Genomic DNA, 16,159 nt, shown 5'->3' with positions numbered 1-16,159 from the left:
CATGACACGTCACAGAAACATTCCAGTGATTGGATTTTCTTCATTATTTTTACTTTACCTGCATAGATTTACCACTTTATTCAATATTTTAAAATCAGCTTTGCAATGTTTCCCTATTCTCTTCCTCCAATTTCAGACTCTGGAGATGTTCTCATGTGGTTACAATAATCCGCCTTTCGTACTCGGACATTTCAGTCACTCAGCAGTTTGTAGAATTTGTCGCAGGATGAAAGTTGAAAACATCAAATCACCGCAACCTGTTTAACAATTTATATTTGAGCTAAAATGATTAATAGATTAGTTTCTGGGTCCTCAACAGGGTCCACGAACCCCAGGAGGTCTCCAGGGGGGCTGCCAGATTACTGCTTAAGGTTTCGTACACATGCCGTGCTTTTTGCAGCCTCAAATTCATTGTTTTCAACCAAGACGCGTGGCAGGCACGCTCAAACGCCATTTTTTAGGGCACGAGGCACTGATTTGCTGGAGCTGAAAGGCCAGTCAGAGTGATGCCTCTCACAGACTTGCTCCATCGCTGATTCAACACATTGAATCAGCTGAAAAAAATGGATAAGGGGCGGTGGAGGGCATACCGCAAAATCTGGGGCTACAGCCTGAAATTGACTGACGGCCTTAATCTGAAGACATCACTTTAGGCTCAGTGGCCATTTTTCACAATTTTCTGACATTTATAGGCTACAAAATAAATAGAGAAAAATATCAGCTGGTAATTGAGGATGGTAAACATTGTAAAACATCAGTGTCACGGAAGTGAGTGACTGAAATGTCCGAGTTCGAGGTGTACTGTGATAAACAGAAGGCCTGGCCAGGGGTCTCATTTATAAAACAATGAATAGGATCCATACTTTAAATGTGAGTACGGACAGAAGCCAAAAACGGCATGTGCCAAAAATATCTGACAATTTCTACAATCAGGCTTCCACCTCACCATCTGTCGCTAATGTCCTTGCTCCAAAATGTTCGTAAGCGTGGGTCAAAGTTTCTCCCATCAAGTCTGTTTTTATAGAACACAACTTTTGCGTGGGAAGTAGCATGCACCTCTTTCAGGCCTTGTTTTGTGTGAATGCAATGTTTATAAATGAGACCTGGGATCAGGGCTCGGCCTGTCAAGTTTCAAGTGCTCAGTTTTCAATCCGTTGCACTGCATTCACAACAAAATACCCAAATGAACATAAGCTTGAAACAGACTGAAGTGAACAGTCTCAAGTCATGGATTTCACTCAGGTTTTTAGATTCTTTTCCAGTGGACCAATAATGAGCAGCTGTCACTCCCAGTCACTGCCAGAAACAACACAGGACTGAACGTCTCATTTCCACTTCCACGTATGAAATAAGTGTCCGGTTTAAGTAAGTGTAAAAAGAGGAGTGTAATTTCCTCTTTTTCTCCAAAACAGATCCTCAGTCATCACTTATGATTTCTGCAGTAACATGTAAATGTGCCTTCTGTCAATCACGACCTGCACACGCCAACAGACAAACCAAAACTAAAACCTTTCAGCCACATCCACACAGTTTCTGTGTTTGTCTCAGATCTTCACTTTGAGTGGTTCTGCTCCATTTCAGTGCGCTGTGCACCACCTAACAGGAAGCGACGAGAGGCGGGAAAACTGTCAGTATGAAGTGAAATCTGTCAGCCAGCGGCAGCGACCACGAAACTGTCAGGTGACAAACGAACAACAATGTCTGCCTACAGGGCAAAAGCAACGGTAGCATTTCTAGTTGTTCACAATACAAATTCATAAAAGCCTGAATGACATCATCAGTTCTCTGTCCTATCAGTCTCCCTTGACTTGTTTGTGTTTGTATAAACCATGTGGTCGTGGTGGATTAAGCGCTGGATTTGGCTGATCTGCCGGCGACTGTACCCATCGGATGGTGTGCAGACTCAACCTACTCGCTGCACCACAGGCGTATGTTGGCGTCATAATGTTGCGGACCCAGTATCAAGAGTTTGGAGCCAGGTCATTTGATTCGCAGGCGGCGTCACGAAACGTCAAACCGATAATTTGAGTCCAGTCAGCACTTGATTTCTTTAAAGCCGAAAACGATACGAGACTGTCGAATAAACACCGTTGATACAGACTTAGCTGAACACTTCACAGTTGCAAAACAAACTGTCAGTGCCCCCTGGTGGACAAACGATGTAATGGCGACAGTTTCAAGCAGATGGTTGTCGCAGCTGTCTACAACATTCATCACAGGAAACTAATGCAGACCTTATCTTGCATGTATGACTCCTGCAATTATGACGTACTGTTACTAATTCTAATACATGTCATAATAACGAACCTTTAATACCCAGATTTTGTCGTTGCTCACCCCGAGTTGATCATATTTATTAGGCTGCAGTTTTTAATTTCGTAAATGTTTCCTCTAAAAATAGGTTCAAAATGTGTGGACATGTCAGTAACACATTCAGGGCCGGCTCCATGCGCTTGAAAATGTAAAAGCAGACGTATTTTTTAAGTGATTAGTAAGAAAACAGTCCTCACACTGCTGCTGCTGACAAGACTGAGGTCGGTGAATCTGAGGTTTCTTTCTCGCAGCTTTAATTGCCCCTGAAACCCAAAGCATCTGAAAGCGGCACGCTGCCCCTCAGCTCGCGTTGATTCACAGAGAATGTGTCGTCAGTCCTTCGGCTTTGTGTTCGCATGCTCTAACAGGGACTAACTCCTGACCGTGAAAGTGCTGCCGTGTGAGGACACTCGGGGCTGACAGTCATGTTGAATCACTGCCAGAGGCTCCGCTGTCTCTCTCTCTCTCTCTCTCTCACACACACACACACACGCACACACACATGCACACACGCACACACACACACACACACACACACACACACACACACACACTCACACTCTTTCCCTCACTGGTAAACTCAGCTGGTGTGTTGGCTGGTCAGATCCACTGGTTAATGATACATGTGTAGTGTAACCATGGTAACTAGCCTTTTCAATGAGAACTTGCCTACTAAAAAAGTTGTCTTCATTGCTTTGTTGTTGCCTGTGTAAATATGATTTTATTTATTGTCTTTTTAATATCCTCAGCATTCGTTGTGTTGCCATGTTTTTCATGCCTAAGCCATTAAGATTTTTAATTAAACAGTATTTTCTTTAACATCTGATCTGTGTGGTTTGTCTGCAGTCACCACAGACTGGCAAACACCACTGTTTCCATAAAATACATTTCTGAGCAATAAACTGCAATTTTAAGTCTCAAGTTACTTTTAAACTTTTTTCAGCTGAAATCCAACGTGTGTATATTAAGTGGTGTTGATGGAGTCAGGTTCAAATCTTCACATTTTAGTGCAAATTCTATATATTGGATTATTAACATAAGCAAATAAGAGACATAAATATTTGAATTTGAACAGCTGTCAAATGCTTAATATTGACATTTAAACACAGCGTTGGAAGTGTATTTTGAAAAATGTGTGTCAGAATTTATTTGTTCTGAAGTCACCCCTTTGAAATCAAAACATTAAATTTTTTTAATTTGCAGTTCTGAAAGCTGAATTTTAAGGGTTTCTTTTGTCAGTGCTCACAAATTTAGAACCAAAAATTCAAGATTTAGAATTAAAAAATAAGAAAATAAATAATACTTGGTCAAATTCAGATCCCAGGTCACAAAATTTCAAGTAGCAACAACCAGGCTACCCAGGACCGGCAAGGCAATAGAGTATGAATGACCTATCAGAGCACAGAGCATCAGTCATGAACCAAGAAAACGTCACAAAAATTGAAACCCTGGTTTTTACTGTTTATGTGTAGTTGATTGTAGGTAAACATTCATGTGTTTACTGCCAGTTCTGTCATGGGTAGCTCAGATGTTGCCATTTGAATTTTTTTTTTCTTGGATTTTTGGATCTGAACTGAAGACAATGAATATAAAGGGAAACTTTTCTGATACTGAACCAGCTGTGTGGCATCACAGTGTGATCAGATGAACAGTGTTTGGCTTCACCTCTGTGCTGCTGCCATCACCCGGAAGTCAGGGATCTCCAGGGGAAGACAAACAACGTTCATCTGCGCACACTGTGATGACACACAGCTGGTTGAATATCAGCAAAGTTTCCCTGCTTCCCCTCACTGGTTTCTGTACAGCAGGGTTGGTCTTTTTTTCACTGTTATAATCATTACAAAGCAAAAGCAGCATGTGTATACATTCAGTAGGCTATATCTTCAGTAGCTAGCTAGCTAACCCTACACTTTTCAGGGTTTGATTTTGGTTTTGGAACAGGGAAGAAATGTATATCTTTTCCCAACCTCTCCAGGTAACGAGTGTCATTAATACACGACGTGCCCCAGATACAACATTTAGCTCCAAATCCACAAAACCAGCCTGACAATGAAGGAAATCTGAAACGACTGCATTAGAGTCAATGGAGCACAGTTTATTAGTTATGATTGGCCAGTTTGCTTCCAATTAGTGTTTTCAGTTCCCAAACACTTAGGTCTACTGAGTGCTGTTAAAAGAAGAGGTGATGTCACACAGTGGTTAACAGGCTCCTGTCCCAACTTGTTTATGTTGCAACATCAAATTCAGAATGAATTGAATTGAATCAGTTGACTTTGTTCTGTCTTCAGTTGAATATAAGTCAGAAAAGATTCGCAATTCACTGAATTCTGCTTTTATTCATGTTTTACACGGCGTCCCAACTTTTTTGGAACTGGGGTTGTAACATAGCGGCTGTCCAGAACACAGAGGTAGAGCAGGTCGGCCACTAATCGCAGGGTTGGTGGTTCAATCCCTGTGAAACACTGCGTTGGCGGTGCACGGGGCCAAAAGTGTGAAGCGCTCATAAGGGGAATGCAAAATAAAAGCAGCAACTGAACTGCTGTTACCACTGTGTAGTGTTGTTTTAAACTTTATCTCAGAGATAAACCTGTGGTCTTCACCTGGGGTCGTCCTCTTCACACCAAATGAACAGAGAGTAGCTGATATGTTTTGCAGCGGAGGGGCGGCTCTGAGGTGCCTGAATTCGTTGCAGATGTGAGCTTTTGTCCTTCCTCCCTCCAGACTGCAGCTGGAAACCTGAGCTACTGTTGGAGTCATTTCCAGCTCTTGCTGACAGCGGTTTGGAGGCAGCGCCACTTCCTGTCTCCTCACTGTGGGACTGAACAGCGCTAACAGAGAGCACAGTGAACCCGCTGCTGCTCTGGTTCACACTGAGCCTTCGGGCAAAAGACAACAAAGAGAAAGCAAAGAGCTCTTTCATAGCTCTGCAGTGATGATTTTATAATGATAGAAAAACAGTCTCCATTTAAATGAAACGTTTTTATTTGGCATTATTTTCTTGCAAAAAATATAAAAAAACGCAAGCATCAAAGAATCACATGTACAGGACTTAATTTACACACATTTTGAAGAAAAAAAAGAACATAATGTTCGGTTAACTTGTTTTCCCACTGGTGAAAAATCCAAACAAAAACTGTATTTGAAGTCGTATTAAACAGAGGAGGTGCAGATGTATGGATCAAATCAGAAATGCTTGGCTGCACCCTGCAGACGGTTGGTGTCATGGCTTTGTGCAGCATCTCTACACCTTAACGACAGCATGGCCCTGCACAGGAGGACACGTCTGGCCTGAGGACGTCCTGTACCTGGATATTTATACAATTTCAACTCAGTGGTACAAAAAAAAAAAAAAAACAGGAAACATCACTACTTTGTTAATGTTGCAAGTCATCTGGGCAAACGTGGCGCTCTCAGCAACGAAATGTCTCTTCACAATAAGCTACACGGTGAGCAATCAGAACATCATATTCACAACACGGGCCTATGAGGGAGCGTCACCAGGGTCCATGCGTGTTTCAGATGGTTTACTTTAAATGTACTGACTGGATTTGTCAGCATCCTGAAGGTTAGCTAGTTAACCTTTGTTTGTTTGTGACTCTCTTCTATTATCATGACATTCAAATATACTTTTTGCAGAAAAATAAACCCCTGATGAGATTTAAAAAACACTTCCTGATGATCTGAAGGTGTTTTAGGACTCTTCAAAGACTCTTTTACTCGCCAGGATTAAAAAAAAAACAACAAAAAAACGTCTGTGAAACAGCAATTTCTTTTTCTATAACAGTATCCACAAATTAAACAGCTTCTTGTCCATTTTGTAATATGCAAGAAAAAATATAAAACCTGTTGTTTATGAAAATATAGGATATTGTAACTTAAAAAGGTTTGATTTATTTTTTACTCCCTTTTATGTTTAAATATTTAAACAATTTTTTCCCAAATGTAATTTTTCATTTTCTCCCCCAAGGATTCCCAAGGATTTTTAAAAAATCCATATGTGCACAATATTTGGAATTTTAAGCAGAATTCCTTTTTCTTACTTTGTTTCGGAAACTATTTTATGTTTTCCTTTTTTTATACTTTTTTTTTTTTACTCCTTTTATATTTAAATGTTTTAAACATTTTTTTCCCAAATGTATTTTTTTTTTCTCCCCTTAAGAATTAAAAAACTGTCTGTGCACAATATTTAATATTTTAAACAGATTTTTTCCTAAAACAGTGTCCGCAAATTGAATAGCATCTTGCTTGTTTTGTACAACACAAGAAAAAATATAAACCTATTGTGTATGAAAATATACGATAATGGAAAATAAAATTAATCTTAATTTGTTTTGGAAAATTTTAATTTTTACTCCATTTATTTTGCTAATATTTTAAACAAATTTTTCTTAATGTATAAATGTTTAAATTAAATTTAAATTAAACACATTTTTCCCAAATGTAAATCTTTTTTCCCCCTAAAATAGTGTCCAGAAATGAAATAGCACCTCGCCTGTTTTGTACAATGCAAGAAAAAAATATAAACCTATTGTGTATGAAAAAAAAATAATGAAAAATTATGTAAATCTTACTTTGTTTTGAAAACTTTTTACTCCTTTTTCTTATTTTAACTCTAAGTTTTTATTGTCTATTATTTTATAGTGTGTGTTGAATTATTTTTTGAATGTTGTCAGTTTTTAGATTGTTGTTTTTGTGTGGACCCCAGCATGAGTAGCGCCCACTTTGAGAAAAATAATTAAGAATAACAGAGAAAAATAAGATAAATTAACATAACATTTTAGTTTTTTCGGTAACATCCTACAGATCAGGCGAGGAGCTGCAGTGTGTCACTGCCAGCTTTGTTTGGATTACAGAATATCACAGTGTTTGATCAATCAATATTTTCATACACAGCACAGACAGTGAGGTGATGTTCATCTGCAGTTTCAGGAAATACAGATGCATCTTAGATTATGGGTGAAGAATTGTAATATGTTGTTGATACAGCTGGCTGGAAGAGTCTTTAAAGATTCTGGAAACACCTTCAAAACTGAGTATTTACCAACTTTCTAGGTTTTTCAAAGATCATTGGAGATTTATCGTTCTGCAAAAAGCAGCTCCAGATGTTCAGCTCTGTGATTTGAATGTTACAATAATTGAATGCAGTGATAACACACGACAAACTGGGGAGAGATGTCGTATTTCTATGTTCCACAGCTGGTACTTTATGCTCAGAGTTCAGTAATCCATCACAGACAAGAACGTCCACATCTACTTGTGTCGTTGTTAAAGATTCATGACAGTTTCATGCAGAGCAGACCTTTCAAATCAATCCGCAGTAAATCCCCATGGATGGAATAATATTCTAACTTTGAACAGGAAACTAAATGTTCCCAGTGATGGATTATCTGAGCGAAGCTGTCTGCCAGTTTCTTCTCAAACTGCACAGAAACAAACTGAAATGTAAAGTCTAGAAACCAAACGGTCAGCAGGTCTGCGTGTGTTTAATGAGCAGTAAACATCCGAACACACACAAACACTGGAGTGCTTCTCCAGGCCCGACGAGCTCTCAGTGGAAACACAAAGAAAACACACAGAGCAAACCAAAGGAAGAAAACAAATTCAGTGTATGATGCAAAAACAGGCACAGCAGATCACTAACCTTTGACCTTTTCACCCTCAGTTACAGTCCAAGGCCACCACTAGCAGGTCTGTACACTACATGTATTTACAAACAGTACGAGGGCTTGACAGCAGTTTGCAGAAGAAGGTTGTCAGCATAGACATATAGACATAGACGCCGCACTGACTGTGTCAGCCTGTTGCAGTGATGTGTCAGCAGCGCCGCCATATTGGAGACCGCAAGACCAGCCTGTAAACAAATGACAGTAAACAGAGGAGCTGGATAAAAAGCTCTATAATGTTTATATCTCTCAACCATTTGCGATGAGTTGTTTCTATATTCATGGGTTTATGATCTACGTGCTGTAGAGGAAAAAAATTTGTCTTCATTTAATTATAATCTCGATATTCAGGCTATAATCACAGCTGGACACTCAGCAGAGTCGTGTGTGTTTGGCTAACATGAACTAAATTACCTGTAATGAGTGATTTTAAAAATTCACATTTGTCTGCATGGATTTGACTTATTTTCCTTTGTATAAGGAAAATAATATAAAATAATTTAAAATGGAAGTAGACAACTTTTCAGCTAGCCAGCAAACGCTGTTCACTTATCAACTTCTTTATCATCACAGAAAATAGTAACTTTCACCACAGCTCATTTTAGAAAGGACACTGCAGGAAAACATGTTGTTTATCGAGATCACTGCTTCCCAAACTACGGTGTGTGGCCCTGGTGGTACACAAGTTTCCAGAAAAATCTCCAAAATATATATACATTCAAAAAATAATCAATTTATCAAATGAAAATACTGAAACGTAATTTAAAATAAGATTTGCCTTTCCTGTATTATTTTGGTATTGATACCGGTAATGTTCATGAATGTAGCGCGCGCATACGTCCGTGTTTAGTTGCCAGTTAAGCTTTGATGGCAAGATAGTTAAGTGGAGGTAAAATAAATGTGATTAGGTGATAGTTATTATCCTATATGTCCTGTAATGTATAATAAACCCGCCTCCTATGTGAACTGTCCTTGGCTGAATAGGGAGGGCCTGCGCTACTGCGTATTACTCTCGGGCGTAGTTATGGTACTTAGAGAGACTTATTTGATGTTTTATTTTATTCTATTTAATGAGGTTATACTTGGTGTAAAAAATGAGAATCACTGGTTTAGTTTATGAAACAGACAGCAGATCATAGATGTTTCTGATGATTCTGGCTGCCAGCAATTAGCTATAGTTAACATAGCTAGCATGCTAACGTAGCTAGCGTGCTAATGTTGGCAAGCTTTTCATTTTCTTGTACCTGGGTGTAGATGGGAACAAACTAATTGCACATTATATAACATGAACAAAAAATAAGTTTTCTTGTGATGGCCTTTCTAAAATAAGCTGTGGTGAAAGTTAATATAATTCTGTTATGACCAATCAGTTGATAAGCAGACAGTGGTAGCTTACTAGTTAGGTAGCGCGCTAGCAAGTTAAAAGTCGTCTACTTCTAGGGGTGGGGGAAAATCAATACAGCAAAGTACTGCGATATTTTGTGTGGCAATATCGTACTGTCACATAGTGTCAAGTATTGATTTTCTATTATATAAATTAATAATATGACAAATAAAACTTGATTTGTCCAATAGATAAATTTTGCAGCAAAAACTTTTGTAATCAGTTAAACAGCAAAAAAGGAAATAAATCGCGCCATATTTTATCACGACACTCACCTTTCGCAACATACTTAAAATTATAATAATAAGTATTGTGATAATATCATATCGTGGGCCCTCTGGTGATTTTCACCCCTATCTACTTCCACATTAATATATATTATATTATAAAGGGATCTCTCCATAATTATTCAACCAAGGAAAATAAGTCAAATCCATGTCTGACAAATGAGTTTTTAAATTTCCAATTTCCAATTATTTATTTATCACCAGTAATTCAGTTCATGTAAGCCTAACACAGACTCTTTTACTGAGCGTCCAGCAGTGATTACAGCCTAAAGATTGAGATTAAAATTGACTGCAAACAAGTGATACTCAACTTACGCCTGTGGGCCAGATAGGGTGCCAGGTGGCCCCCCAACCATTTTCTAATTCACAATGAAAATAATTCTGTTGTAGTTGTGTGTAATAAACATCAGAACGGAGCTTGTTTATCAAAGAAAGTGCCAAGGAAGGATTCCCCGGACCCCCGACAGAGGCCTGGGCCTCAAATCCTAGAAATGCCCCTGACCTATGCAGGGCTGCTGTGACTGGCCCTGGCCTAAGGTCATTTTTTCAAAAGTGGCCCTCAAGCAAAGCAAGTTGAGTATCCCTGTCATAAACCCATAAACATAAAAACAACTCATTGCAATTGGTTAATAAATATTAAAGTTATAGAGCTTTTTATCCTCTTCTGTTTACTGACATTTGTTTACAGGCTGGTCTTGCCTTCTACAATATGGCATCACCGTTGACGTACAATCCAGCAGCCAATGAGGCATCTATGTTACTATATCTGTGGCTGCCAGTGTGTCTGACCGACAGCTTTTACAGATAACATTATGATTTTCCTGCGATGACATCAGTTCTGGAGGAAATGCCTCAGCATTTGGTAAATCTTAAAATCAATTTCTACAAATATTGGTGTCAATCAAAAATCAAAGTGAAGCAAACACACTGACATGCCTTCTCTCAGTGCGACTGTGAACCAACAGTAAGGAGCCGCCGCAGAGGAACGGCTGGCGTTTGGTCTCTGACATCATGTCCCGTCTCAAAACACACCTGGACCCATGAACACGGATCAACATGCACATGACCCAGCCGCTACCATGAAATGAAAATCTGAGTGCCAAAATATCTTAAATAACAAAATATATATAATATATACACTTTCATTGAGAAAAAAAAAGATGATGCTCATGAGACACCATCGTACACACACTGAACACCAGCCAAGAGCTGTTTGAGGAAACAGTACAAAACAAACTGAATGTCGAGGAAGCGAACGTTCGTTTGAAAGAAAATACACATCTGTACATACATACCTGTGTGTTTGAGTGTGTGTGTGTAATGTGTGTGTGTGTGTGTGTGTGTGTGTGTGGTTGTGTAAATCTACTGAATACTGCTGAGAACAAAGCATGATGGGGGGGAATGTCCGGACTGTGAGATGGTGGTGTTACCCTGCAGGTCTCAGATCAGTGGGAGCGTCTCACACACACTGACTGACTGACTGCTGGCTTCATGTGTCCTGCCTCCTGCTGCACAACATCACTGCTGAGCCATCAGGGGCTTTACTGGAGGGACAGAGGAGGACATCAATGTTACACCAACATATGCACACTGCCTACTCATTACGACACATGACTAATGAACTGTGAATGAAAGGGAGATTCCTGTTTATTAAATGGTAACGAAATCCACCTAACAGCACCTCTAAAGCTCAGTAATTAAAGGGTGAGCTCAGTATTTAACATGTTTTGTGTCTAAGTGACTAATGGGAACATCCATTTTTGGAGTTTGTTCAGGATTGAGTGAGAGCTGTGTGGGGTTAAGATGGAGTCAGGTACTTTATGTTTTTGTCCTTGCTTTGGTTACTGAGGTTTCTTTGTGCAACAAACTTTAAGCAATTCCTTAAGTACAAGTGCGAGATAAGGAGAAATCTTAAATCCCGAATTAAAAATATTAAGGAAAGCTTCAGAAGACTTGAGGGTGTTTTGTGTAACCGTTTGTTTTTTTTGTTTTTTTTTTGAGGAAACCTTACTCAGACTTTAAGGAAAATCTTAATTTAAGGTGTTTTGTGTGACTGGCCCTAAGTTGAAAAATACAGAACTTACCCTTTTACACATTATATCAGTTGAGGTGCTGGTAAGTAGATTTTGTTATATTTGGACAGAGCGAGGCTAGCTGTCCCCCTGTTTCCAGTCTTTGTGCTAAGCTAACAGGGTGCTGGCGGTAGCTTCATATGTAGTGTACAGACACAAGGGTGGTCTCAATCTTGTCATCTAACTCTCAGCATGACATAAATAAGCTAATTTCCAAAAATGTTGAACTGAATTTGAAAATTCTTGACTTTGGCACCCCCCAGTGGAATAAATATTGCCACTACACCTAAAACCCCCCCCAACAAAACACACAATAAAAAACAAACCTACAATAATTATTGTGATGTCGCATTTTCATAACATTATGTCATCAGAATAATTTGAAACACAAACACTTTTCTGTTGAATGCTCCCCGTTTTTATATAAGCACAATGAAACACAGTACTGCATGTAATGTTATGATGCACAACAACGAAACTGTGGCTGAAAAGTGATTTAAAACCATCAACAGTCTCATACTAAATCTGCTAACACTAATAACAGCCATAACCGACCAGCAAACAGCATTAAAAACACGGGAGAATCCCTTAAAGTCTTAAACACTTTGTATCTGTTTATATCACATCCAGACATCCTCATATCATCAGATACGTTTTCTGTATGATAGCTGCTGCTGTAGGTTTATTTATAACTGTTAAATAATTGATGGAAAAAGCCACAACTATTACCCCACATAAACATTACATATCCAAATTTAAAACAGCGTCTGTGAAGTTACTGTGAACAGGATGTCCAACTCTGCGTTTCCTGACTTGCATCAGTGATGATTTCTTTCTCCCTCAGGACAAACTTTAACATTTAAACTCCACAGCTAATGAACTTTAGCAGAACAAACTTCTGGCTTGAGTCCTTTTTTAACAGTGTGATATAAAGACGTCCTATTCATCCACCCGCAGTGGTTACCTGGTCATTGGGGCCCTTTTTGTCTCCGTTGATGGCCTTTAGGAGGACAGCTTCCTCATTCTTTGTGTTGGTCTTCATCTCCACGACAATGTCATCTTTGGTGGTCTTCTCTTTGGTGCTGCTGACAGGCACAAAGGTTGACTCGTGGAAATCGACAGACACAGGTGGCTGCAGAGGCACTTCTTTTAATGTAAGTTAAAATTTAACATTGGCTAAAACTCAGTACGTTCACATGCACAGTTAAGTGGAGCTACAGTTACAGCTGGATGAGGACATTTAACTGGACTACTGTCCATGTCCCAGTACACAAGCACGGGAGGGGAATCCATTTATTGACCCAAGTATGTCCGACTCCTCTACAATAGGTGGAGATGTGCCCCCTTTCAGCTTGTTAGTATTGGACCTTTTTCCTGTTGACCTATTACGTCACAGATCAATCAATCTACAAATGAGTTAGCTATGGTTAGCTAGCAGCTAACTGGTACCATGATGGAGGAGACACAGCATGAACTGTGTCTCCTTGTCCATCCAAAAAGTCACGCCTCTGGATGTAGATTTCTCCATGTTATTACCAGCTTCCTCTTCTGTTATGCATTTATTGCCATTCACCTCTGGGTCAAAGCCCGGGTTGGAAACTGTGGAGCATGCTGAGAGCGCCTCGGCCAGTTTGGGTCTGATTGACTGTATACATGCAGGAGTTACATTATCTGGGTGTGTTACTCCCACTTTGATGAATCAGATTTAGTACAATTTCAGTCAGACTAACATGTTTACATGTATTTTAAAAGTCCTGTTTTAGTCGGACTAACACAATAAATCTATTTTTCTAATGTCATGTAAACGTACTGACTGGGTTACTCTACCCAGGTTTAGGCTTTTCTTAAGTAGGGCCCTATGATTTCCATAGTCCCTGAATTTGACCCCTCCAAAAAAAAAAAGCCAGAATCCTGAGGCAGTTGATAAAAATCAGGGTTTTCCCTGCCATTAGAAGCATTTTTTTCCACAGCATTTATGCCAAATGAACAGGCAACTAGATTACCACCTCGGTTTGTATGCCTCTGTGCACCAGTCAAGTTTCTCTGACAGTTTTCATCCATGTCAGTGAAAACATGGATGCTTCACACACAGAAGATCTATACAATCAGCACAGTTTCAAGATTAGAGTCACCAATTCAGTATGTCTCCCCTTCTGTTCCTAAAATATGACGCTGAGTAATGGCCAGAAAAAGTGCAGAACATCATGATGTCACAGTGAAGCTGACCTTTGACCTTTTGGATATAAAATGTCATCACTTCATTATTTTATCCTGTTAGACATTTATGTGAAGTTTTGTCATAATTACCGTATGAACTCTCAAGTTATGGCAGAAAACATGTTTCATGAGGTCACAGTGACCTTTGAGCATCAAATTCTGATCAGTTCATTGTTGAGTCCAGGTGGACGTTTGTGCCAAATTTGAAGAAATTCCCTTAAGGAGTTCTTGAGATATCACATTCACAAGAATGGGATGGACCGACAACCCAAAAACATAATGCTTGGTGAAGGGAGCTTCATTCAGCTGTAAAGGTGACCACAAACGGAGTTACACTTCACAACGGAGTGGGAGTGCGTAGGGTCCGGTTTTGGAACGGCTCAATGAGCACAGTCAGGAGGACTCGGAATAACTTAATTACTTAAGTTAAAATCACAACAGAGCTTTGGAGAAAGAATCGAGGTGATATTTGGGCCCATATAGGATGTATTCCTTGAATTGACACCATCATACCACCAGACCAGACACTTTCTGCAAAGCTCTGCAATACTCTTAATCATTTCACTTCTGTAATTATAAGATAAAATCTAATATGAAATAAGTTTGACTAAAATGACAAAACTTGTGGCTAGATTTTCTGAAATGTTCAAATTAATTTGATGACTAAAAGAAGTCAGTCGACAGTTTCCAATGATGAAAACTGTAATAAAAGAGTTGTGTTTGTCTTTGACTAAGATAAGGCTGAAATTACTAGACTTTTAGTTAACTGAAACTTACCGTAAAAAAACACAGGTTGACTAAATATGATAAAAAACTACACGGGACTGAGACTAAAAAAAGATTAACACTACATGTAACCCAGTGCAACGCTGTGGCTCATTGATGTGCTTTAAACAGTATCTGGTCAAAATCTGAGCTCTGTGGCACAAAGACATGAGATATCAGACTTTAGATTCACAGGCTCGTTAGTCGGACCAGTGTTTTTTTGTTCTGTAGACGTCACAGACAGATTTTAGAAGAGACTGTACTCACATCTCCTGTTTCCCTGAGCGTCCACACGGGATCTTCCCCTTCTTATGCAGGAAGTAGAGCACGCTGCCGAGGATGGCCAGCAGCAGCAGACACAGTATGATCACCACTATGATCACCCCACTGCCCTCAGCTACACAAACACACACACAGACCAGTCACATTAGTGTCAGTCCATCTAGCAGAACAACTCACCTGCTACTTTGACAGCAGTGAAGCTAAAGGACATGTACAGCCACAAAAGAAGAAATGTTCCTGCTTTTAGCCTCAACACGAGCAAATTATTTTTGTCTGTGCATATAGATTCTGCACAAAGTCCTGAGGGGAAACACTGCATCCTGTATATCTTATAAGGGGCATTGTATCAGTTGTACACATAGAGGTCAGTTCACTAGTCTTATGGAGAGCTACTCTGTCTGTGAAAACTGATGCAACTGTTGCATAATGTCTTCTGTGATCTCTGGAGGAGCTTTGTCAAGTCTTGGAAAAGGACCCCAGCCAAAAGGAAATAAGGCCTGGTCCACACGTACGCAGATAACAAGGGTTTTCCCTCCTTTGTTAAAAAGTTAAAAGTTGCCTCATTTGCAGCGCCTCACAAAGGAGACAAGCATCGCACGCTCTGACATTTAAAGCCAAAAACTCACTGTCTGTCACATCAACCCTAAAAACAAAATTCCTGTAAATCGTCACCCTGGACACAGCTTTACAAAAGGTCAGTTTTCAGTGAGTTTGAGCAACAAAGGGTCAAAATGCTTTAAAAAAAACTACTTTTTCAAATATACCCATGCTCATGTGGACTAAAAGTCTACATTTATAACAGAAAAGCCTGCGTTACAGACTGGGGTTTGATAGACCTGCTGATGTTAAAGGGGTAGTTCAGATTTTTCTAAGTGGGGTTGTATGAAGTACCTTTCCATAGTCAGTGTATTGCCTGTCGTAGATGTCTGTCCCCCAGTTTGGAGAAACAGCAGGAGAGCTGAAACAGAAGCTAAGCAACGTCCTGCTGCGGAGGGGTCAGCAGCAAGATGTGTTTTAGCCACCCAAACTAGAATTACCACCCTGCAGTTATATGCCTCTGTGCACCAGTCAAGTTTCTCTGACAGTTTACAGCCATGTCTGTGAAAACAAGGATGTTTCACACAAATCTCCCCCCCGACAGCAGAGACCTAAACAATCAGCACAGTTTTAAGATGG

The 16,159-nt window shown here is 39.6% G+C and overlaps 1 protein-coding gene across 2 annotated transcripts in view; it reads right to left on the bottom strand.

Moving 5' to 3' along the window:
• Window positions 1–11,062: 11,062 nt before the first annotated feature.
• The window catches only part of mcama (melanoma cell adhesion molecule a), a 79,731-nt gene continuing 74,634 nt past the window's right edge, over window positions 11,063–16,159 (bottom strand). Inside the window, exons 14-16 of one of the 2 annotated variants that reach the window (XM_033645710.2) lie at window positions 14,969–15,098; window positions 12,684–12,804; window positions 11,063–11,191 (exon numbers count right to left, since the gene is read on the bottom strand). In XM_033645710.2, the coding sequence (XP_033501601.1) occupies window positions 11,189–11,191; window positions 12,684–12,804; window positions 14,969–15,098 (254 nt within the window). In that variant the 3' untranslated portion in view covers window positions 11,063–11,188. The remainder of the gene's footprint in view (window positions 11,192–12,683; window positions 12,805–14,968; window positions 15,099–16,159) is intronic. The other variant, XM_033645717.2, reaches the window with a different exon arrangement.

The sequence above is a fragment of the Epinephelus lanceolatus genome, chromosome 11 (genome assembly GCF_041903045.1).
Source record: "Epinephelus lanceolatus isolate andai-2023 chromosome 11, ASM4190304v1, whole genome shotgun sequence".
Taxonomy (NCBI): Eukaryota; Metazoa; Chordata; class Actinopteri; order Perciformes; family Serranidae; genus Epinephelus; species Epinephelus lanceolatus.
This window is presented reverse-complemented; position numbering and strand designations above follow the sequence as displayed.